At 40.0% G+C, this 24261-nt stretch overlaps 1 protein-coding gene across 8 annotated transcripts; it reads right to left on the minus strand.

The window, feature by feature from the left end:
- Positions 1–11628: 11628 nt before the first annotated feature.
- On the minus strand, positions 11629–24176 carry MTRF1L (mitochondrial translation release factor 1 like). 8 transcript variants are annotated; one of them, XM_061130399.1, is made up of 10 exons: positions 23969–24108; positions 23699–23790; positions 21736–21784; positions 21089–21168; positions 20361–20437; positions 18620–18803; positions 17869–18032; positions 14099–14216; positions 12825–12961; positions 11629–12025 (listed from the first exon to the last, which is right to left on the minus strand). In XM_061130399.1, exons 6-10 carry the CDS (start codon positions 18714–18716, stop codon positions 11825–11827), a joined length of 717 nt encoding a protein of 238 aa, XP_060986382.1. In that variant the 5' UTR covers positions 18717–18803; positions 20361–20437; positions 21089–21168; positions 21736–21784; positions 23699–23790; positions 23969–24108; the 3' UTR covers positions 11629–11824. The 8 variants fall into 8 exon arrangements, with proteins under 8 accessions (XP_060986382.1, XP_060986383.1, XP_060986377.1 ...); XM_061130400.1 differs by lacking the exon at positions 21736–21784; XM_061130394.1 differs by lacking the exon at positions 20361–20437.
- Positions 24177–24261: the final 85 nt, after the last annotated feature.

A 24261-nucleotide genomic window follows, 5' to 3' on the forward strand; every position in this document is an offset into this window, starting at 1 on the left:
TTGCAGAGGGAATGAGACTGGGACCGTCGCTTCTTTTTTGTAAGCGTGTTTTTTTTTTAAATTTTCGACCATTGTTCCTCAGCCACCTTGCTTTAATCACGGACTTTTAAGCTTATTAAATATATATCTACTGTACTCTCCCGGGTTTCGTTTCTTTTCAAGTGCCAGACACACACTGTAATCCTATTCCAGAATCAATGAATGAATGAATGAGTCAGCCTGTCCTGGGTCTGAAGGCCCTTGGCCATAATTTTCCAGTGATGGGAGAAAGGGTGGAAGTATTCATTGCTAAGTCTTCTATAGCAAGTTGTACCGCACGTGTCATGCTGAAGTTTTCATTCTTTGTGCGTTTAAGTGGTGACATTGCATTCCCCAGTTTCACTTTTGGTCAGAACACAGTGAAGCCAAAGGATGTAAGCTCCCGAGTGTCCGAATTCCTGTCTTTTGCAGTTTTCTCTCTTTTACCTTTCTGCAGCCTCCAGAAGAGTTAATAGTTGCCCGTGTGGTAAGCAAATGCAGAAGACAAGAGGTTCGATCCCTGGATGGGGAAGATTTACGCCCCCCCCCCCCGCGCCCCGCCCCCAAGAGGAAATGGCAACCCACTCCTGGTGGCCTAGGGTCCATGGTGTCGCAAAGTCAGACTTAGCATGCAACACTGAAGTGCTCAGTTAAATTTTTATCAAGTCCTTTGTGAAGCAACGCGGGGATCAAGATGAATCCTGCAAATGCTGAGTTGATCCTCTCTTTATGTGACATTTTTGATAGTTCATCATGGTTTTCTGCGTTCATTTTTATTTTTTAGAATTTTGCATCATGTTAGTATTTTTCTTGGTTGCTGAAATTTTTGGCATCCTCTTAAATTTTGCACCTGAGTCCTGTCTCTCACCCCACCCTGGCTCTGGTGCTAAGTTCTGAAGACACATGGTTGAAAAGACAGAAGTCCTGTCCTTCAGGGAGTTTACATTCTGATGGGAAGGAATTTGGCAATTGACAGTTTCACTGAATCAAAGAGGAATATAAAACAACATAAGAACATAAAACATCTTCCCAACCCAGGTATCAACCAGAGTCTTTTACATCTGCATTGGCAGGCATATTCTGTAGCACTAGCCCACCTGAGAAGCCCTATAAAACAACATAAGAGGGTAGAGAATGGGCTGACTGGAAGGGCATGGCTAAGGACTTTGGGTGCTCAGGAAGGTTTCTGAGGCTTTGGACAAAGTTTGGAATGTTGAGGTGGCAATGCAAAGATCTGCATAATAAGCAGAGGAAGGAGGCCAAAGGTGCATGGCTTATTCCAGGACTTGGTGGAATTCTAGAGCCAACAGATCAAAAGACTGTAGGAGTGGAGGTCAGGTAGAAGCCAGATCCTATAGGTCATGGTTGACTGTTTGAGGGATGTTTGCAAGGGAGTGATTTGTTAAATGAATATTAAAACTATGGTAGCTTTTTGATCTGATAGGCACTTTGTAAATGTTAGTCTTTAATTCTCACAATAACCTTAGCATTTTCATTTTCTGATTGTGCTTCAAAGTGTAAGTTCATTCTCATAGAATGATACAGCTAGTAAGCAAAAATTCCAGCCTGAGTCTTTGGGAATAGAGCATGTACTTTGTGTTACACTGGGGCATGATATTTGTGGGAGACTTGATTGTTTATATGTACATTTTCATATTACTTTTGACAGGGGCAGAGTGAAGGGACAAAATAGGTGATGACAGTTAATCCCACTAGGGGATTTAAGTAAAAAGTATGGGAGACCCCTGTAAGTTAATAATTACTCAAGAAATTATTGATAATTACTCAAGAAAGAAGAATAATTACTCAAGAAAGCAGCTTTGCTTAGCAGCAAAACCATGTAACAGAAGATCGTGACATGCCTCAGGACAATAAAACACTGGTGGGACCCCCATTCTGAGACCCTCTGTCCTGCCCAGTGAGCTCAGTAACTTGATGATCCCTAGGACATGCTTTCTGCTTAAAAACATAAAACATAAAAACAATAATTTGTGGACCTCGCATGACCATGTAAGGACAAGAAAACTCCCCTGCTTAACCTGGAGGAGGAACTAATGATGGAAGCATGAAATCTACTCAAGAAAGTTGCAGAAACTCTTCTCCCCACTTTTCCTTTGATTATGAAACTGTTGCCCAGTAAGTTCATGGTGCGACACCCCCTTCCCACCCACTTGTTAACCTCACAAGCATCCTGTTCTAGTGTGTGTGTTAGTCACTTAGTTGTGTCCGATTCTTTTCAACCCTATAGTCTAGCCCACCAGGCTCCTCAGTCCATGGAATTCTCCAGGCAAGAATACTGGAGTGGGCTGCCATTTCCTTCTGCAGGGGATCTTCTCCACCCAGGGATTGAACCCGGAACTGCCACACTACCATCTCAATAACCTGGAAAGCCCAGGTGATTCTAGTAAATCACTTCTTATGTATCACTTTTGCCTCTTGCTGCATTCTTTCTGCACTGAGACATAAAGGTCTATGGTACCGAAGCTCTTCAGAGCCCCCCGAAACACCCCGGTTTCACTTCCCATTTGACCTTAGAGATCTTTATTCACCTCCATTATTTTTAGATGAAGACATATATATGAAATTGAAGGGGAGGGGGTTCTCCAGTTATTTTAAAAATTTATTTTCAGAAAAAGACTAAGATAATGGGAAAATTAAAATTACTATTGTAATATAAGGTAAGGTAAAGATTGAAGTGTGTTTTATCGCCTGCTGGTATAGTCTTTTTCTCTAGGTTTATTAAGTTAATATTGATTTTATTATTTTAACTATTAGAGCTTTATATTGAAATGCTATTTTTTAATGTTTAGTTTTGATTGATGATTGCTTTACAAAATTGGGTTTTTGCCATACAGCAGCATGAATCAGTCATAGGTGTACATATGTCCTTTCCCACTTGAGCCTCCCGCCCACCCTTTCCCACCCCTCTAGGTTATTACAGAGCCCTGAGTCATACAGTGTATTTCCATAAGCTATCTGTTTTCTATATGGTAGTGTATATGCTTCCGTGCTACTGTCTCCATTCATCTCACTCTCCTTCCTCTCCCCAGCCCTTGTCAATAAATCTGTTCTCTCTCTGCGTCTCTATTGCTGCCTTGAGAACAGGTTCATCAGTACCATCTTTCTAGATCCTGTATATATACGTTAATATACAATATTTTTTTTCTCTTTCTGACTTACTTTACTCGGTATAACAGGCTCTAGGTTGATCTGCCTCACATTAGAACTGACTCAAATGTGTTCCTTTTTATGGTTGAGTAGCATTCCATTGTTGGGAGAAGGCAATGGCACCCCACTCCAGTACTCTTGCCTGGAAAATCCCATGGAGGGAGGAGCCTGGTAGGCTGCGGTCCTTGGGGTCGCTAAGAGTTGGACACGACTGAGCAACTTCACTTTCACTTTCACACATTGGAGAAGGAAATGGCAACCCACTCCAGCGTTCTTGCCTGGAGAATCCCAGGGATGGGGGAGCCTGGTGAGCTGCCGTCTATGGGATCACATGGAGTCGGACACGACTGAAGCGACTTAGCAGCAGCAGCAGCAGCATTCCACTGTGTATATGTACCATAGCTTCTTAAAAACCGTTCATCTGTTGATGGACATCCAGGTTGTTTCCATGTCCTAGCTATTGTAAATAGTGCTGCAATGAACGTTGGTGTGAAGAGTGAAAACGTGAAAGTGTTAGTTGCTCAGTTGTGTCTGACTCTTTGCAACCCTATGGACTATAGCCCGCCAGCCTCCTCTGTCCATGATGTTCTCCAGTCAGAAATACTGGAGTGGGGTGCCATTCCCTTCTCCAGGGGATCTTCCCAGCCCAGGGATTGAATCCAGGTCTCCTGCATTGCAGGCAGATTCTTTACCATCTAAGCCACCAGGGGAGCCACTGGGGTACGTATGTCTTTTTCAGTTTTGGTGAAATATTATTCTTAACTGACAATTAACTTTCAATAGGTTCATGAGCACCTAGTAGTTTCATTCTTAGTGGGAAATGTAGGCAGGGCCTTTCTGAATTTTACTAGATATCAACAGAAGTATGTACCGCTTTCTTTTTGCAAATCTGTATCAGAATTCTTGTTTTTAGGTGGAAAATGAAGTGCAGAGAGAACTGTCTTTATTCTCACCAAATCCTTATTGTATACATGGGGTGTCTGGAAATAATTGAGATGTGGTGCCTACCTTCTTTGCTTACTATCTGGGCTTGCAACCTGACAGATGTAGATTCTCAGTAAATAATCTTTGAATAAAAGTATTATGAGTACAGCAGGTAGAGGATAAGATGTACATAATATAGCTGTGAAGACGGCAAGTCAAATACATCTAGTTACAGTGGAATTTTTATAGAATAGAGTGACTGTATTATAGAGTAGAGGAGTGACTTCCATATCCCAGGGTAAGAGAGTACAGGACAAGGCTTGTCAACCTCAGCACCTCTGACATTTTGGTCAGATGACGGTTCTTTGTTGTGGAGGCTATGCTGTGCACTGTAGGGTATGACAAGATCAGAACCTTGCATTTTAGGAAGATGAACCTGGTAGTTATGTATGTGTGATCTGAATTAGGATGCAGGGGACTATTCAAGCAGTCTAGGAGATGTAATTTTGGACTAGATTGGAATGGAATCTGTGAAGATGAGGGTGTTTAGTAAGAGACTAGGTGTTAGCAATAAACTGCCTATGAGAAAGAGGAGCAGAGAAGCCCCAGCTAGATGGTAGGTGCTGGAGCGGCTCTGAGGAGATACCCCTCATCCAAGAACAAAGGAGAAGCTCCAGCAAGATGGTAGGAGGGGCGAAATCACGTTCAGAACCAAACCCCATACCCTCCAGAGACGCTCAGAGGGCTCAAACAAACCTTGTGAACACCAGGACCCAGAGACCCCACAGAGACAGAGACAGAACTGTGAGCATCTCCTGTGGAGGTCCGGGTCAGCAGTGGCCTGCCACAGGGGCAGGGGCTCCAGGTGCAGCAGACTTGGGTATGGCATAAGCCCTCTTGGAGGAAGTCGCCATTAACCCCACCATAGAGCCACCAGAACTTACACAGTCTGGGAAACAGACTCTTGTAGGGCACAAACAGAAACTTGTGTGCACCAGGACCCAGGAGAAAGGAGCAGTGACCCCACAAGAGACTGACCTAGACTCGCCTGTGAGTGTCCAGGAGTCTCCGGCAGAGGCGTGGGTCAGCGGTGGCCTGCTGCAGGGCTGGGGGCACTTGAGTGTAGCAGTACATGCACCGGACCTTTTGAAGGAGGTCACCATTATCTTCATTACCTCCACCATAGTTTGGCCCCAGGTAAATAACAGGGAGGGAACACAGCCCCACCCATCAACAGAAAACTGGATTAAAGATTTACTGTAAATGGCCCCACCCATCAGAGCAAGACCCAATTTCCCCCTGTCGGTCTTTCCCATCAGGAAGCTTCCATAAGCCTCTTCTCCATCAGAGGGCAGACAGACTGAAAACCACAATCACAGGAAACTAACCAATCTGATGACATGGACCATAGCCTTGTCTAACTCAATGAAACTATGAGCCATGCCTTGTAGGGCCACCCAAGACAGATGGGTCATGGTGGAGAGTTCTGACAAAACACGGTCCACTTCAATATTCTTGCCTTGAGAACCCCATGAACAGTATGAAAAGGCAAAAATACAGGACACTGAAAGAGAAAACTCCCCAGGTCAGTAGGTGCCCAATATGCTACTGGAGATCAGTGGAGAAATAACTCCAGAAGAATGAAGAGACACAGCCAAAGCAAAAACAACACCCAGTTGTGGATGTGACTGGTGATGGAAGTAAAGTCCACTGCTGTAAAGAGCAATATTGCATAGGAACCTGGAATGTTAGCTCCATGAATCAAGGCAAATTGGAAGTGGTCAAACAGGAGATGACAAGAGTGAACATCGACGTTTTAGGAATCGGTGAACTAAAATGGACTGGAATGGGTGAATATAACACATATGACCATTATATTTACTACTGTGGGCAAGAATCCCTTAGAAGAAATGGAGTAGTCATCATAGTCAACAAAAGAGTCCGAAATGCAGTACTTGGATGCACTCTCAAAAACGACAGAATGACCTCTGTTCTTTTCCAAGGCCAACCATTCAATATCATGGTAATCCAAGTCTCTGCCCCGATAAGTAATGCTGAAAAAGCTGAACTTGAATGGTTCTATGAAGACCTACAAGACATTCTAGAACTAACACCTAAAAAATATGTCCTTTTCATTACAGGGGTCTGGAATGTAAAAGTAGGGAGTCAAGAAATACCTGGAATAACAGGCAAATTTGGCATTGGAGTACAGAATGAGGCAGGGCAAAGGATAATAGAGTTTGCCAAGAGAACGCACTGGTCGTAACAAGCACCCTCTTCCAACACAAGAGAAGACTCTACACATGGACATTACCAGATGGTCAACACCAAAATCAGATTGATTATATTCTTTGCAGCCAAAGATGGAGAAGTTCTATTCGGTCAGCAAAAGCAAGACCGGGAGCTTAATGTGGCACAGATCATGAACTCCTTACTGCCAAATTCAGACTTAAATTGAAGAAAGTGGGGAAACCCACTAGACCATTCAGGCATGACCTAAATCAAATCCCTTATGACTATACAGTGGAAGTGACAAATAGATTCAAGGGATTAGATCTGATAGACAGAATACCTGAAGAACTATGGACAGAGGTTCCTTTGACATTGTACATGAGGCAGGGATCAAGACTCATCCGCAAGGAAAAGAACTGCAAAAAGGCAAAATGATTGTCTGAGGAGGGCTTACAAATAGCTGTGAATAGAAGTGAAAGGCAAAGGAGAAAAGGAAAGATACACCCATTTGAATGCAGATTTCCAAATAGCATAGAGAGATAAGAAAGCCTTCCTCAGCAATCAGTGCAAAGAAATAGAGGAAAACAATAGAATGGGAAAGACTACAGATCTCTTCAAGAAAATTAGAGATACCAAGAGAACATTTCATGTAAAGATAGGCACAATAAAGAAGAGAAATGGTATGGACCTACAGAAGCAGAAGATATTAAGAAGAGCTGGCAAGAATACACAGAAGAACTATACAAAAAAGATCTTCATGACCCAGATAATCACGATGGTGTATTATCAGCCTAGAGCCAGACCTCCTGGAATGCGAAGCGAGTGGGCCTTAGGAAGCATCACTATGAACAAAACTAGTGAAGGTGATGGAATTCCAGTTGAGCTATTTCAAATCCTAAAAGATGATGCTGTGAAAGTACTGCACTCAATATGCCAGCAAATTTGGAAAACTCAGCAGTGGCCACAGGACTGGAAAAGGGCGGTTTTCATTCCAATTCCAAAGGCAATGCCAAAGAAACTACCACACAATTGCACTCATCTCACATGCTAGTAAAGTCATGCTCCAAATTCTCCAGGCCAGGCTTCAACAATATGTTAACTGTGAACTTCCAGATGTTCAAGCTGGATTTAGAAGAGGCAAAGGAACCAGGGACCAAATTGCCAACATCCATTGGATCATCGAAAATGTGAGAAAGTTCTAGAAAAACATATGCTTTATTGACTATACCAAAGCCTTTGACTGTGTGGATCACAACAAATTCTGGCAAATTCTTCAAGAGATAGGAATACCAGACCACCTGACCTGCCTCCTAAGAAATCCATGTGCAGGTCAGGAAGCAACAGTTAGAAGTGGACATGGATCAACAGACTGGTTCCAAATAGAGAAAGGCATACGTCAAGGCTGTATATTGTCACCGTGCTTATTTAACTTATATGCAGAGTAAATTATAAAAAATGTTGGGCTGGATGAAGCACAACTGGAATCAAGTTTGCTGGGAGAAATATCAATAACCTTAGATATGCAGATGACACCACCCTTATGGCAGAAAGCAAAGAACTAAAGAGGCTCTTGATGAAAGTGAAAGAGGAGTGAAAAAGTTGGCTTAAAACTCAACATTCAGAAAACTAAGATCATGGCATCTGGTCCCATCACATCATGGCAAATAGATGGGGAAATAGTGGAAACAGTGACAATTTTTTTGACTCCAAAATCACTGCAGATGGTGAGAGCAGCCAATAAATTAAAAGATGTTTGCTCCTTGGAAGAAAAGTTATGAACAACTTTGACAGCATATTAAAAAACAGAGACATTACTTTGCCAAGAAAGGTCCATCTAGTCAAAGCTATGGTTTTTCCAGTAGTCTTATATGGATGTGAGAGTTGGACTATAAAGAAAGCTGAGTGCCGAAGAACTGATGTTTTTGAACTGTGGTGTTGGAGAAGACTCTTGAGAGTCCCTGGGACTGCAAGGAGATCCAACCAGTCCATCCTAAAGGAAATCAGTCCTGAACATTCATTGGAAGGACTGATGCTGAATCTGAAACTCCAATATTTGGCCATCTGATGCAAAGACCTGACTCATTTGAAAAGACCCTGATGCTGCGAAAGCATCAGGCGGGAGAAGGGGACGACAGAGGATGAGATGGTTGGATGGCATCGACTCAATAGACATGTGTTTGACTAAACTCCGGGAGTTGGCGATGGACAGGGAGGCCTGGTGACCATGGGGTTGCAAAGAGTCGGACATGACTGAGAAACTGAACTGAACTGAGGAAGAGGAACAGAAGAAGAGTACATTTTAAATTTGAGAGGGAAGATGATCATGCCAGGAAAGAGAATGAGATCACACCACGAGAAACAGTTTACAGAGGAATAGGACAAGTTTCATTTGAGACAGCGATTATCTGTTTATACTGGCTTCCCAGGTGGTTCAGTCCTGAAGAATCTGCCTGCAGTGCAGGATAGGAGGGTTCAGTCTCTGGGTTGGAACAATCCCCTAGAGGAAATGGAAATCCACTCCAGTATTCTTGCTTGTACAGAAGAGCCTGGCAAGGCTACAGTCCACGGGGTCACAGAGTAGGACACAACCTAGAGACTAAAGAACAACAAATCTATACATCTTCAAAATTGCCATTCTGACTGAATGAGTTTTGATTAACTGGTGTTGTAGGCCATTTTGTAATGAAGTTGTTTTGGTTCTGAACAATACACCAGATTTCTAGATTAATCATTTTAGATCTAACTGCCTTTTAGGTATCTTAGTGCCATTTAGGTCTTGAAAAGAATGAAGAAAATTGTTTTTTTTTTTTTATAAAGAGGTAATGTCATAACTTGGCAAAAAAAAAAAAAAAAGGAATAAAGGATCTTGACATAACTTGGCAAAAAAAAACAAAAAAAGAGAGATAATGTGAGAGGGTTAATAAGACATTCCATTCCCTGACCCAGCCTTTCCCATTTCCTTGCTAAGCATACATACCTGAGACAGACGTATACCAGGGAATTTATTGCCTGACCACCCATGTTGTCATACTGTGTGGAAAGTACTGTGGAGAGTACTAATGCAGAGTAGTGAATTTGGCCTAGGGCTAAGATGTCCTTTAGGTGCACCTGGAAGTCTGTCTGTGGAGTGTGTGTTTTAGGCAAAAAGGGCAGGGGCGGGGGCAAAGGCAGGTGTGACAACACATACTGTGTAATTCAAGTAGCTGTGTAGATGCATCTTTTCTACAAATACCCACAAAATTCTAAGACCCTTAAAGGTCTTATTAACCCTCTCACATTGTCTTTTTATAAACAAAACGGTTTTCTTCATTCTCGTCTCTCCAAGACCTAAATGGCTAGATCTAAAATGGTTAATTCTAAGACCCTTAAAAGTATTAGGTGTAGAGCTCCAGTAGGCTTCCTGCAAAAATTATGTTGTTCTACTCTCTTATCTTTGTCTCGATTTCAAAAATTTCTTTTGCTCATGAAGGAATTAACTAATTTAGATTAGTGAGTAAAGTGGGAGCCAATGCCAATTCAGACCAGAATTTGTCAGTTACTTCATATACGTGTTCATAATACACATAGTGATAATGGTACATCTTAGAATTTATATTGTTAATTTTTAGACCAAAGTATTAAGATTTCTTCTAACCAGGGTACTCTTTTGCCCCCTTCTGATGCCTATGTCAGAAGCTTTCTCTATCTCCTTTATACTTTAATAAAACTTTATTACACACACACACACACAAAAAAAAGATTTCTTCTAACCAATAAGGTGTTCTAATGGGAAGGTTTGAAAATTCATGGAAGGTCTTCTCCCAACTTCATCAGTACAGTTCTCACACTTTTTCTCCTGGGGGCAGAGAGGGAGGGGCAGAGAATATTAGAGAATATTCTCTTATTAGAGAGTAAGAAACTTACTGGCTGTCTTCTGTTCCCAGAGTAAAATCTAATATTCAAGACCCTTCACAATTTCAATCCAACTTCTTTTTTCTTTTGGCTGAGCCATGAAACATATGGGATCTCAGTTCCCCAAAGAGAGACAGAACCTGCACCCTCTGCATCAGAAGCGTGGAGTCTTAACCACTGAACCACCAGGAAGTCCCTCAGTCAAACTTTTCTAATTTCTCCCTATAATTAATACGAGATATTATATAGTATATTATATACTGTATATTATATAGTATAATATTTAATAGCCTGCAGCCATGTTCTTTTCATTCTAAAAGGATACCTAAGACCCAAGGGGAAACTGATAAATCTGGGAGAGCCAGGCTTGCAATGTGGACAGTGAATATTGTTGAAGGAACATGTCTTGCCGTAATCTTGGTTGCTTAGGTCACTAAAAGTGGCTCAACAGCTGTTCTTGTGAAGGCAGAACAGAATGCCTCTCATGAGCAGAACATTCCAGGGGAGAGGGGGAGTACTCTTCAAATTAAAATTCTCTGATGTATTTGATAACCTTGGGCTAGCTTCAATTCTTAACTGTCTTTAATGGTTTTTCTACACCTCTCTTTTAGAGTAGTAGGAAGTTACCAACATAAAATTACTCTGAAATTTAGCACATGCTAGAACTCTAAAAGAAATCTGGCTAACAAATGTTGACTTAAGAAAGAGGCGACAGTTACCTGACAATATGTGGGTTTGAATAAATGTCATATATATGTCCATAAAAATCCAGACAACTATTGATTATAACAAATCAGTGGAAGATGTGCAATTCTGAGAGTTAACTAAATGTCTCCTAGCTCTTTAACATATAAATCATATAACCTTAATAGTGAAATTGCTTTTCCTCCTCTGGAAATCCTACCTAGCTTGTTCTAACTACCATAAATTTAACATTTATTCATTATCTACTAGGTAGAGCTCTTCATAATTGTAGTCCTGGAGTTTTATGTTTTCAGAATATTCTTCAGCCAGCATTTCCAGCTTCTCTCACTTTTTTATAGGGTAACTGACATGTCCTGTTTCTTTTCTGTAGTTACAGGTTGGATTTATTAATACCCTTTGAAGTGAAGGAGCACACACACCACCGAGAACCGTGAGGGTCTGTTTATCAAGCACGGCTTCCTGGTGTTGCTCTGAATACCAGGAGGTCTTTGACAGCTCTGCAGCCTCAAGCAGACGTTCCTGGGCTTTCCTTCCCTCTCAGGCCTCCATCCTCTGAAGTCAGTCTTATCATTTCATGTTTGAAGTTTCCCTTAAGAGTTAAACCAAATTTCTGATCATTCATTAAATACTTTACATAAAACAAAGAACTACTTTCCTTTGTCTACTTCTTGTAAGGAAGAGTTCAAAATATCCAGCCAGACTCATGATTATATTGTATGTTTTCTTACTTAATACATTCAGAGACTTATATAAATTAGCTATTTATTAAAAATGTTACTCTCAACTGTGTTAACTCATGTGGTTCAAGAGAATACTGTATATACACAACCTGATTTGCTATAAGAGAATTTTCAGAAGCTATACAAATCTTTAGTAACAAATCAACTTAAACTTTTTTGGAAATAATTTCTACTAAAGATTCATAATTAGCATAGTCCTTCAATGACTGTACAAGTTCATCCAGTAGGTACTCTCCTTGCATAAAAGTTTCAAGATCATGAAGTGACTTGTTTATTCTGTGATCTGTGACCCGGTTCTGTGGAAAATTATATGTTCTTATTTTCTCTGACCTTCCTTTTGTGCCAATCTACATATTAAAAGAAAAAAAAAAGGATACAAGACAGTTAAACTCAGGGCAACTAAATCTACAAAGTTAATTTACCTGGAGATTAAGCTCTTGGTTTATAATTTGAAATACAATGTTAAAAACCAAATTTTAAACATTTTGAATTCTCAAATAACATAGGAACTTGATACAGAAAAAAAGAACATAGGCTTGAAAGTCAGACAGCTTAGTACCTGAATTTTGAATCCTCTCTGCCATTTTTTACTTTGTAACTTCAAGTACTTTATTTCAACTTTAAACTTTAGTTTCCCTATTTTTAAAATACAGATAACATCTACTACACAGTGCTAGTGCACACATACAGCCTGGCACAGACAGAGTTGATATCCAAAAATGGTAGCTAAATATATATAATCTCTGAATTAATCTGATTATCATCAGTGATGACAAAGTGATCAACTCTCCATAATAACGAGTTAATAGAAGGGGTCTGTAATTATAAAATCAACTGCCAAACAGAAGAAGGTAAGTTCAATTTCTGTTCCAACTTTCTTCCATAATTTTGAAAGGATTCAAAATGAACGGGAATTTGGTACATCTTTTTAAGATAACTTTGCAGAAAAGTCTGAGAAAGACACCTCTGAATACAAAAAACAGTGTAAACGTCTAATAAGATTACTATAAAACAAGCCCTTGGTTGAACAACATGAATTATATTTAATTTTGACAAATACAATGAAATAATTTTAACACATATAAAAACTGGGTAATCTAAAAATATTTTTATCCTTTCAAAGCATTTTTAACAATTCAGTTTTACCTGAATCTTCCTAGCATTGTATCGTTTACTTGTTTCTTCTTCTAGCTGCAGGCTGTACAGTTTTGCACGTAACTTTTTCATAGCCATCTCTTTATTTTTCAGTTGAGATCTTTCTTGTTGGCATTCGGAAACAATACCTGAATAATGTTATGAGAATTAAAAGAGTTTTAATGGAAAAATCTTCATGTATTATCAAGGAATACTCCTTTTCCTTCTCATCCTTTTTCTTCTTCCATTATGAAGGAAAAAATAGAGGACTCTAATATAAAAAAAGGAATACTATACACATAACAGGTAACTTTACAGTTATTAGAAAATTGAAAATTGGACTTACAGCTCAAAATATTTACATACTGAAAGCATATATACCAAACAGTAAGCATTAGTCATTTAATATGGATTATTTTCTGTTACTTTTAGCTAGTCACCACAATTTTTTTAAAAATGTAGTCAACTACTCATTATACAAACTGAATTATAAAAGTTAATTTTATTACCAGAGATAATCACTATTAATATTTTTGAGGTTCACTTTTTTTTATTCCTGTTTATATACAATGTGTTACATAAATCATCATCTTAAAGTTTAACATGAGAATTTTCTCATTAAAAAAAAAAAATCAAGCACTCCCATCAGGCACTATCCACCATGGAAATTACACCTATCTGAGATCATTTATAGGAAGATTGAGGTTTCCTATCCCAGTGCTCTTTTTCACATCTAAGTCACCGGAGCAATACTTGTAAAAACAGATATAGTTCTATCTACCACAATTCTAAAGAATTAAGAAAAATTACAGCTCCACTGCCTAACACTAATCAGGACAGAACCCCCAGATGTCTGCAGATGGACTTAATGGAAAGAAGCCCCTGAAATTACATGCAAAACTTTGCGTATAAGCATGTTTCTGTGTAGAAGGTCCAAGTTTTCATTTTCTCAAAGGAATTCATTTCCTCCTCCCTCCAAAAAGCACTAAAAACTGTTGATTTAGAGCATTTTCTTATAAAGAACCACCCATGGTATTACTTCACTGTGAGGATTTTTTTTTTAAATTAGTGATATAATCACTAACGTGGAAATTTCCTGGGCATGGATCTCTCCCTCTTCCTGGCTTTGTAATTATCCTACAGAGTTTCAGCTAAGGAATCTAGATAAATCAAGTGTTGAAAATAAACAGTTCCTAGTAGTCTATACGTCTCTGGTAACAGAAGATATATTTCAGAGGAAACATCATTCAGAGTTTGATTTTTATGTTGAAGAAGGAATCACGCACCCGTTGGGAGATGAACGATCCGGACAGCACTGTCCGTGGTGTTCACATGCTGCCCCCCAGCTCCACTGGCTCGCTTAGTATCAATCCTCAAATCCTTAGGATTAATCACCAGATTAATCTATACGTAAGAGAAAAGTTTTGAAAATTACATGTGTGATCTGTTCAAAGAGAATTATTTATAAAAATGCATGTCATAGATAATTATATAAGATTTGGAAGGTTTAATTTTAAGAACAAAAAGTAACTGGAAGGATACCATTTTTTTTAAAGACTTTCTTACTGGAAGAGTCGGGCTTACCAGGTGGCACTAGTGGTAAAGCAGCCACCTGCCAGTGCAGGAGAACTCAGAGACTTAAGTTCAATCCCCGGGACAGGAAGATTCCCCTGGAGGAGGGAATGGTAACCCACTCCAGTATTCTTGCCTGGAGAATCCCATGCACAGAGGAGCCTGATGGGCTACAGTCCATAGGGTCACAAAGCGTCAGACACGACTAAAGTGTCTTAGCATGCACACAGTGGATAAGCATGAAAATATAACGCAAAATAAAAACAAACCCTCCCTAATCTTCAAAAACTAGACGTCTCTGTAAATTACCCTCGTATTACCAATGGCAGATCTCAGCTATTAATAGAAATGTGAATATAATATAATCACTAAAATGATTTCTGAGTTCAAAAGACTTTGGCGGAGAAAAAAAAATGACACTAAAACAATATAGGAAGGTTTTATTTTGTTTCATTTTAAATACAAGAGGATTTAAACATACTAAGAGGCAGAGCAGAGATGAATGGAAATGGCAAATACCAAGAAGTTAAGGATACAGACTCAATTCACAAATACACTGGATCTGATGTCAGCAAATGCTCTGTCCTGGCAGTCACCATCCAAAGTACTGCATTTAAAAAGCTCTTGCATGAACTATACCCAGTTGGTGAGATGTCCACAACTCTAGCAGCAGGCATCTTATCATTCACAGGCCTTCTAGGTCTCCCTATGTAGCTCTTTACTGTTGCTAGGAAGAATTAAATGAGATGATATATGGACCTCAGTCTCCATCTTTTCCTGAAAACTTCTATCTCCAAGATGCTTAAGCCAAAGTGACTAGTATCAAGGTGTCGCTTTTGCCATTTATCCTGCTTCCCTCTCTCCCTTAACTATCCTGTTCCTCACCTAGATTTCCTACAAAAATTAGACTAAAGAAAGGAACTCCGTGTACCCAACTAGACAGTAATACAGACTTTCCCTAAAAAGTAATAAACAGAAATCCTCAAGCTTCCTTCTCACATGCTTCTTATTTCATTCTAAAAAACAAGTTACAAATGTCCCATCACTTTTCAGCGTAAGTGATGTAAGCAAACTAGAACTTCCCAACTAAGCTACTTAAAAATATATAGACTGAGAATCTGCTGGTGAAAATAAAATATACTCATTGTGTACAATGTAGTGATGTGTTACTATTTTAATATGATTGGATTATAAAGTAGCAATTCTGTAAAGTAGTTACCCTTTGTTAAAACAGGATTCTTGCTATCGATATTCTGGGAACAAGTCACACAAAGCAAGTCTTTATAAAGGCAAGTGGCTAGTAAACTCTATTTAATATTGTTTCTCCTTTAGATGGTCTCAAAATACCTGCTGTAAGCTTAGTAGTGGAGAAAAAATAGACAATGCAAGATTATATGACTTTGTTGTTGTTTAGTCAACAAGTCATGCAAAGATGGACACAATAAAGGACAGAAATGGTATAGACTAACAGAAGCAGAAGATATTAAGATGAGGAGGCAAGAATACACAGAAGAACTATACAAAAAAGATCTTCATGACCCAGATAACCACGATGGTGTGATCAATCACCTAGAGCCAGACATCCTGGAATGTGAAGTCAAGTGGACCTTAGGAAGCATCACTACGAACAAAGCTAGTGGAGGTGATGGAATTCTAGTTGAGCTCTTTCAAACCCTAAAAGATGATGCTGTCAAAGTGCTTCACTCAATATGCCAGCAATTTGAAAAACTCAGCAGTGGCCATAGGACTGGAAAAGGTCAGTTTTCATTCCAATTCCAAAGAAAGGCAATGCCAAAGAATATTCAAACGACCGCACAACTGCACTCATCTCACATGCTAGCAAAGTAATGCTCAAAATTCTCCAAGCCAGGCTTCAAGAATACGTGAACCGTAAACTTCCACATGTTCAAGCTGGATATAGAAAAGGCAGAGCAACCAGAGATCAAACTGCCAACATTCGATGGATCATCAAAAAAGAAAGAGAGTTCCAGAAAGACATCTACTTCTGCTTTATTGACTACGCCAAAGCCTTCGGCTGTGTGGATCACAACAAACTGGAAAATTCTTAAAGAGATGGGAATACCAGACCACCTGACTTGCCTCCTGAGAAATCTATATGCAAGTCAGGAAGAAATAGTTAGAACTGGACATGGAACAACAGACTGGTTCCAAATAGGGAAAGGAGTATGTCAAGGCTTTATATTGTCACCCTACTTATTTAACTTCTATGCAGAGTACATCATGTGAAATGCCAGGTTGGATGAAACACAAGCTGGAATCAAGATTGCTGGGAGAAATATCAGTAACTTCAGATATGCAGACGACAACACCCTTATGGCAGAAAGTGAAGAACTAAAGAGCCTCCTGATGAAAGTGAAAGAGGAGAGTGAAAAAGTTGACTTAAAACTCAACATTCAGAAAACTAGCATCATGGCATCCGGTCCCATCACTTGATAGCAAATTAGATGGGGAAACAATGGAAACAGTGACAGACTTTATTTTTTTTGACTCCAAAATCACTGCAGATGGTGACTGCAGCCAAGAAATTAAAAGACACTTGCTCCTTGGTAGAAAAGCCATGACCAACCTAGACAGCATATTAAAAAGCAGAGACATTACTTTGCCAACAAAGGTCCTTCTAATCAAAGTTATTGTTTTTCCAACAGTCATGTATGGATGTGAGAGTTGAACTATAAAGAAAGCTGAGCGCTGAAGAATTGATGCTTTTGAACTGTGGTGATGGAGAAGACTCTTGAGAGCCCCTTGGACTGCAAGGAGATCCAACCAGTCAATCCTAAAGGAAATCAGTCCTGAATATTCATTGGAAGAAATGATGTTGAAGCTGAAGCTCCAATCCTTCGGCCACCTGATGCAAAGAACTGACTCATTTGAAAAGACTCTGATGCTGGGAAAGATGGAAGGCAGGAGGAGAAAGGGACGACAGAGGATGAGATGGTTAGATGGCATCATCAACTCAATGGACATGAGTTTGAGTAAGCTCCGGGAGTTGGTGATGGACAGGGAAACCTGGCGTGCTGCAGTCTATGGGGTCGCAAAGAGTCGGACCCGACTGAGTGACTGAACTGAACATGTTCAACTTGCGACCCCATGGACTGCAGCCCTCCAGGCTCCTCTGGCCATGGGATTTCCGAGGCAAGAATATAGGAGTGGGTTGCCATTTCTTTCTCCAGGGGGTCTTTCCAACCCAGGAATTGAACCCACATCTCCAGCATTGGCAGGCGGGTTCTTTACCACTGAGCCACGAGGGAAGCCCTTCAGTTCACTTATATATCCTTCATTCTTAGAATCTATTGTTAAAATCATACCTATTGGACTGTCCTAATATACTTGAAAAACCAACTCAAATACAAGATGAAAGTCGAATAAGAAAAGGAGATACTCAGTTCAGTGAGGTGAGTGTTACTTGGGGGCAAGGCGCTGTGCTGGGCTAGGACTCCCAGGAGTGGGGGCTATGGTGCCTTACCTCGGTGGGCTGGGGTAAGATGGCTACAGTCATGGTGCTGGTGTGGATGCGGCCTTGCTTCTCTGTCCTGGGCACTCTCTGGACTCTGTGCACACCTCCTTCAAACTTCATGTGCTTATAGGCTTCTGAACCCCCAATGCTGGCGGACGCACGTCTAAGGCCACCTTGAAAACATTGGTGAAAGAGGTTTGTTATTCCTGCCAGTTATAAATAACTGACCATCACTTCTATCTTGAAATATAATTAAAGGAGCTACAAAATTATATAAACACATCAACTGTGAATCACTGAAAGCCTTTAGCAAGTCTATGATATTCAGTGTTTTAGTATCTTTATTGCTTATAATTATTAAAAATAAAGCATTTATGGAGTCAACAAACTGACTCAGTAACACCCTGAAGAACTACTTTTAAAAGACCGTTAGTCACTGAATGACAAGTATTTTATAGGCCATTTGAAAACTGGTAATATTTCTGCATTCAACATTATTAAGTTTGAGCAAACTCTGGGAGATAGTGAAGGTCAGGGAAGACTGGCATGCTGCAGTTCATGGGGTCGCAAAGAGGTGGACACGACTTAGCAACTGAACAGCAACAGTTATTAAGTAAATGATAAGCATAAAACAACTTAATCATCCTTAACAAAAATTATAAAGCTTAATCATGGTCTTTCCAACCCTTTCCCTAAAATACACATAGACAAATAAATAAAATCTATGCTTTTCTAAAACCAAACCAAACAGTTTACTGACCTATTTCACTTGGAAAATATTCCAGGGTTTCAAAATGCCATCTTTTAAATGCAGCATACTGCTGATACATATCAAATATCTCTGAGGTAAACAACATTGCCTCCTGACCCCCAACTCCTGCAGTTACCTCCAGGATCAAATCCTTTTTATCTGTTTCTTCTGAGGGAACCAAAAGTAAGATAATCTGCAAATAAAAAATATCACCCCTCCTATAATTAAGATTTAAAACTTTTTGAAAAAGAGCTCAGTGATTAGATATAGAATTTTAAATATTTAATTTACTTAAAAAAGTATCTCTAAGCAAATACCTTAATATTGCTGATTACTATTCCACCATCTTGCCAATTAGACCATACAATGCACAACTTCCAAAAATATTAATGTTACAACTACATTACAAATGCTATAAGGTTCAGCTAAAACTTACAAGTTTATTTCTTTTTGGTGTTCATGTATACTTTATATTAGCTCTCTATTCGGTTAATAATTAAGTCCTTGCTGTGAGTAGGACACTGTATTGTGTGTAGCAGGCAGAAGAAGCAATCCTTGGAGATTTATAGCCTACTATTGGAGATGGAAATGGCAACCCACTCCCCTACTCTTGCCTGGAAAATCCCATGGACAGAGGGGCCTGGGAGGCTGCAGTCCATGGGGTCGCAAAGAGTCGGACACGACTGAGTGACTTCACTTCACTTATGGCAGGAAAAGAACACTCAGATTGCATTTGTATTTTTTCTAAGCTTCTTTAATATGGAAGAGACACTTGCAATTTTGGAACTGGAGAGGCTCTTAGAGATGATCTGGTCCAATTCCCCAATTTTACAGGTCAAAGAAAATGAGATTGTTTAACAGAGTGCAATGGTGAATTAAAAAGCCAAGTGTCAGTTACTGGAACTCAGATCCTTGTGCCTAAGTCAGTCTTCCTTCCATTAAAATTGTATGTTTCACACTTCAATGTGTATTAATCACAGAGACATAGAATAAAGACTTCTCAGATGAGGTGAATTAAGAAAGAAAAGCTGCCAACATTTATAACAATGGTTCTTTAATAGACAGGCACTCTGCTAAGTACTTCATGTATTTTAATTCTTAATACATCTTGGGCACGTACTATTAACAGCTCCACCTTAAGATGTGAAAACTAAGTTTCTCTAAGTTTAACTTAACTAATAAGTTTAACCCTAGTTGGCCAATACCCTATAACTAGAAAGTGAAGGGCTACAACTTGAACCCAAGTCTACCTGAGTTCTGAAACATCACCACTTTGTGTTGGTCAGGAGCCATCCTTGTTTTCCTACTTTTCCATCGCTCTGCTGCTGCTGCTAAGTCGCTTCAGTCATGTCCGACTCTTGTGCGACCCCACAGACGGCAGCCCACCAGGCTCCCCCATCCCTGAGATTCTCCAGGCAAGAATGCTGGAGTGGGTTACCATCTCCTTCTCCAATGCATGAAAGTGACAAGTGAAAGTGAAGTCACTCAGTCGTGTCTGACTCTTAGCGAGCCCATGGACTGCAGCCCACCCGGCTCCTCCATCCATGGGATTCTCCAGGCAAGAGTACTGGAGTCGGGTGCCATTGCCTTCTCCGTTTCCATTGCTCTAGCCTGTGCCAATAGAATGTGACCATTCCCATCTTGAACTAGCATGATGCAACTTATACCTGTGAATTACTAGTCAATGAACAGAAATTGTTAATACACGCATTCTTCTCACAGAAAGTTTACAGAGTAGAAGGCAAGTTACCTGAGACTTTTCTGTCTATTGTGGAACTTTTCTTCTAGAGTAGGTGGTGGGGAAATTAATTTTTGGTAAATTCCACACTTCAGTAAAGAAATAGAATTTCTAAGTTAAGCATCCCAGTTCCAAGCTCCGTCGTCACTTTATCATGTTCTTTCACTTATATTTCCAGAGATAACTGCTGTAAACTTTTAAGCTCTGTTTTATAGAATTAACAAACAATGGATCTAATTTCATGATTTTTCATCTAACTTAATATGTTCTTCTGCAGTTCTCCTAGATATGAAGTCAATACTCTTAGATATAAATGCAATTCTGTTTTCAAAATCCTGAGGGGCCTAGTCTAGGCTGGCACTCCGTAAGAGTGTCAAAGACAAAAAGATAAAGAAATATTCCTGCTTCCACCTACCATTGCTCCACAGTCTCTTCTACTCATGTCTACCCCCACCCTCACCTCTCTCAAAAAACAAAAGAGAGAAAACATATTACCAACATTTCATTGCCTTCTTGGAAAATTCTATTAATGTGACATTCACCTTTCTTTCAGACTTCTACAATCCTTTTAGTATGATAAAAACAGAGCTACAGGGAGTTTGCTTTTTCTGCTTTAAAAACCAGGTTTATAATTGTAAATACTAGCACACTGATTAGTTCTTGACTTGCTTTTATAAAGTTCTGATAAAATATATTAGAAGTAATAGCAGAATGCTTTATTCTTCGCACAAATGCCATACCTGTTGCTTTAATTGAGCTATTTCTTTTTCACATGAAGTTATTTCATTTTCGGCAAGTTTCCTTAAGTCCTCATTTTCATCTAAGAAAAAAAGGCAGCAGGTTGACTTTTCCTGAATTAGTATTAAATAGCTAACAGAGTTCAAGGTAAAAGTTTTGTCATTGCTAAAGGGAAATGTAACAATTATCCTTTTTTAATAAGTCATTAATTTATAGCACTTTGTGCACTAGTTTTTATGAGCATGCAGTTAAAAAACAAAAACTTTTTTCCTGATGAGAAGGGTAGAAGTTGAAATAATCTCTATAGGAAAATACAAAGAAGCTACTAAACTTTTCTATAATTCTTCCTCCCCCAACTATTCATATTAACAAATATGCTTTTAGTCTTCAAACTTAGACTCTACAATAACAAATGAATGCACTGAGTGAGTTAGATCAGAGGGGAATATAAGGTACCATTAGTAAAGCCAACACTGAGTTAAAAAGTAGAAAGTTATTTATTGTCTTATTAGTAAATGCTTCATTAATATAAAAGTATCCACCTAAACATTTAGACCCTGCCTGATATTTACAGAGTATTTACATGAAGTACTCTTCTTCTCTTTCAGGCTTTACTCTAGTTCTTATTTCATCTAGTTTTCACTTTTACCTTACAAAATATACCTCCTCTTTCCTCTATCTGACGGACAACATGCAGCCTATAAAAAGGAGAGAAGGGGAAATTGTATTAGCTACTACAGTTTGTCATCTCTGTTGAAAGATCAAACTCTGTATTGGCTGGAATGTCTCAATCATTTACTAAGAACCAATTATGCTGGGAACTGGGAATAACATCTAAGACTTGCCCTCAAGGCAGGATTTTAGATCATTTTAGTTTCTTTATATTATTCTAGGGGAGAAAAGCTCACAAAAAATAACAGCCTAAAATGTTATATGGTTAAATATAAAAATAACAGCATGCAGAAGGAATTTTTTGCTTGTTTTAGGGATGGGCGGAAAAAAGGATTAACTCAATGAGAGATAATAACAACAGCAAATTGAGATAAACAAATACAGGGAGTGTTGGTGACATGGCAGGAAATTATTTTGGCAAGAATGGTTTATGAGATTTGGTGAAATGGAAAAACGTGCTTCATTAAAAAAAGCAAAAGTGAATTAGAGCCCCAGTTCAACCACTAAGGTTCTTGTAGAACATCACTCCTAACTTCTCTGAATCTTAGTAGTCTCAAGAGTAAAATGAAAGATCTGAGTTGGATGACTTCTAAGGGGCCTTATTCGTTCTGAAATGTAGTGTTCCAGTTAAGATGAAGACTGGAGCTAGAGTACAGAAGTAATCTAACTTAAATACCACATTTTATTTAATTCGGGTCCCCCAAACACTATCAGTTTCAACATGTAATGAATATAATTTTTTTTTATATTAAGGCTTTGTGGCTGCTACTTGGACTTGAAGCTTGGCTTATGAAATTGATTTAATTTTCCCCTAAAAGATACTACTTCTATTTTTTTTTTTTTTCTTTAACACTCTGGGCAGCTTCTTCTCTTAAATCACTTAACTTAGACTCTCCTTAAGTCTCAACTGTACAGTTGCATTAGCCTTCTGTCTTCCACGGCATCTTTAGTCCTGTTTCAGATTGCTTCTAAACTGCCACCCATCAAAGTTCCTAAGCAACAAAGCTATTCCTATTATTCACTCCCAATCCAAAAGCTTCTGCTGGCTTCCTTCTGCCAAAAGGATAAAACTAAACTTGGCAGGTTAGTATTTGAGCCCTCTTACAAAATGGTTAACCGCCCCCCACCCCACCCCCACCCCTCGCCTCCCCAAACCTACCCCCTTCCTCAGTTAACAGAGAATTCAGTGATTAAGAGCATGAGATTTGGAGTCGGTCCTATTTAAGCTCTATTCCTTAAAAGCAGTGTAACCTGGGCAGAGCTATGTTCTCTTTGTATCTCAGGTTCCTCTTCTGTTGCATGAGGCTAATAGAACCTACTTCATAGTTTATTATGTGAACTGGATGAGTTAATAGATAAAGAAAAGCAAAACCTAGAGTAGGCAAAGGATCGATAAAAGTTAAACTATTATTATATCATCTAAGGTTGGGCCTTTATTCCTGTACAAGCCTTTCTCCTTTCAAGTTCTCCTTGGTCTCCCAGGTCTTTACTGATCTATGTTCTCACTTATCAGCTGTATCAGAATTAATTTTCTTGCTTCAGTAGCCTGTGACCCTCTCTAGAACCTTTCCTCTGTGTGGGCCACAGGCCAGGCCTAGGCATCCCCAGGGAATTTGTGCAAATTAAGTAACTTGGGCCCCATCCAGATTCGAATGGGCATGAATCACTTGGCAAGCTTGTTAAAACCGCCGCATGTTTCTAAGTCTCAGAGTTCCAGTCTGGGTTTACTTAGCACGCATTCCTCCTGTCACTTTTGCAGGTGGCTGCTCTACCACACTGAGAAACACTGCTCTCGACTCCTTAAGAGGAACAGGGCCTTGTCTTCGGTGAGCTCATCTCCTGCTATTACATACGCAACCAATTAAAGTCAACTTAAGTTTTGTAAAAGGGCGTACAGCACTGTCAAGAGAGCACAAGGAGAGGACGGGACCAGAACTCACATAATGATGTCTTGACCTCTGGTGTAAACCATAAAGAGCTGCAACTGAGTATAAACTTCAAAATCAGAGTGTGTGGAGCCGTGAGCGGCGGCCTGGTGCAAAGGGCAAATGAAGAGTCAAGCCTCGGCTCTGAATCCCGCTCCCCCAGGCCAGGCCCTTACCATGCAGCAGGTGCTGGGTCTCCTGCAGCTCCTGCTCCTTGTCGCTGAGAAGTCTGGCCGCCGCCACCAGCTCAGGCCGCCTGACCTGTAACTGGGCTTCAGAGCCTACCTGCCGCTCGAGGAAGGTCCGCAGAGGTCCGCCGCGTGCAAACAGCTCCTCCAGGGGCAGGTTACCGCAGCTTAGGTGTCGGCGGGCCGGGACAACATCCCGGCGGGCCCAAAAGCCCCGAAAAATATTCCAAAGTAACGGGGAACGCATAACTACAGCCAGTCCACCATGGCAGACAAGACCCGGAAGTTCCGGACAGAGCACATCTCGCGATACCGCGCGGCTCAGACACAGGGGCGAAACCTATCCGAGCTCCGCCCAACTCACGCGCCGGTTTAAAGGGGCCTCCAGGA

Source organism: Dama dama, chromosome 26 (assembly GCF_033118175.1).
Source record: "Dama dama isolate Ldn47 chromosome 26, ASM3311817v1, whole genome shotgun sequence".
Taxonomy (NCBI): Eukaryota; Metazoa; Chordata; class Mammalia; order Artiodactyla; family Cervidae; genus Dama; species Dama dama.

What these genes read in the sequence shown, in the direction of transcription:
- MTRF1L (XM_061130392.1), bottom strand. Translation starts at nt 24,118, where the DNA reads ATGCGTTCCCCGTTACTTTGGAATATTTTTCGGGGCTTTTGGGCCCGC. An exon ending in GACCCAGCACCTGCTGCATG is followed by an intron (nt 21,169 to 23,859) that starts GTAAGGGCCTGG and finishes TTTTTTTCTTAG; the next exon opens with ATGAAAATGAGGACTTAAGG. An exon ending in GATCGTTCATCTCCCAACGG is followed by an intron (nt 12,962 to 14,098) that starts GTGCGTGATTCC and finishes AACATTATTCAG; the next exon opens with GTATTGTTTCCGAATGCCAA.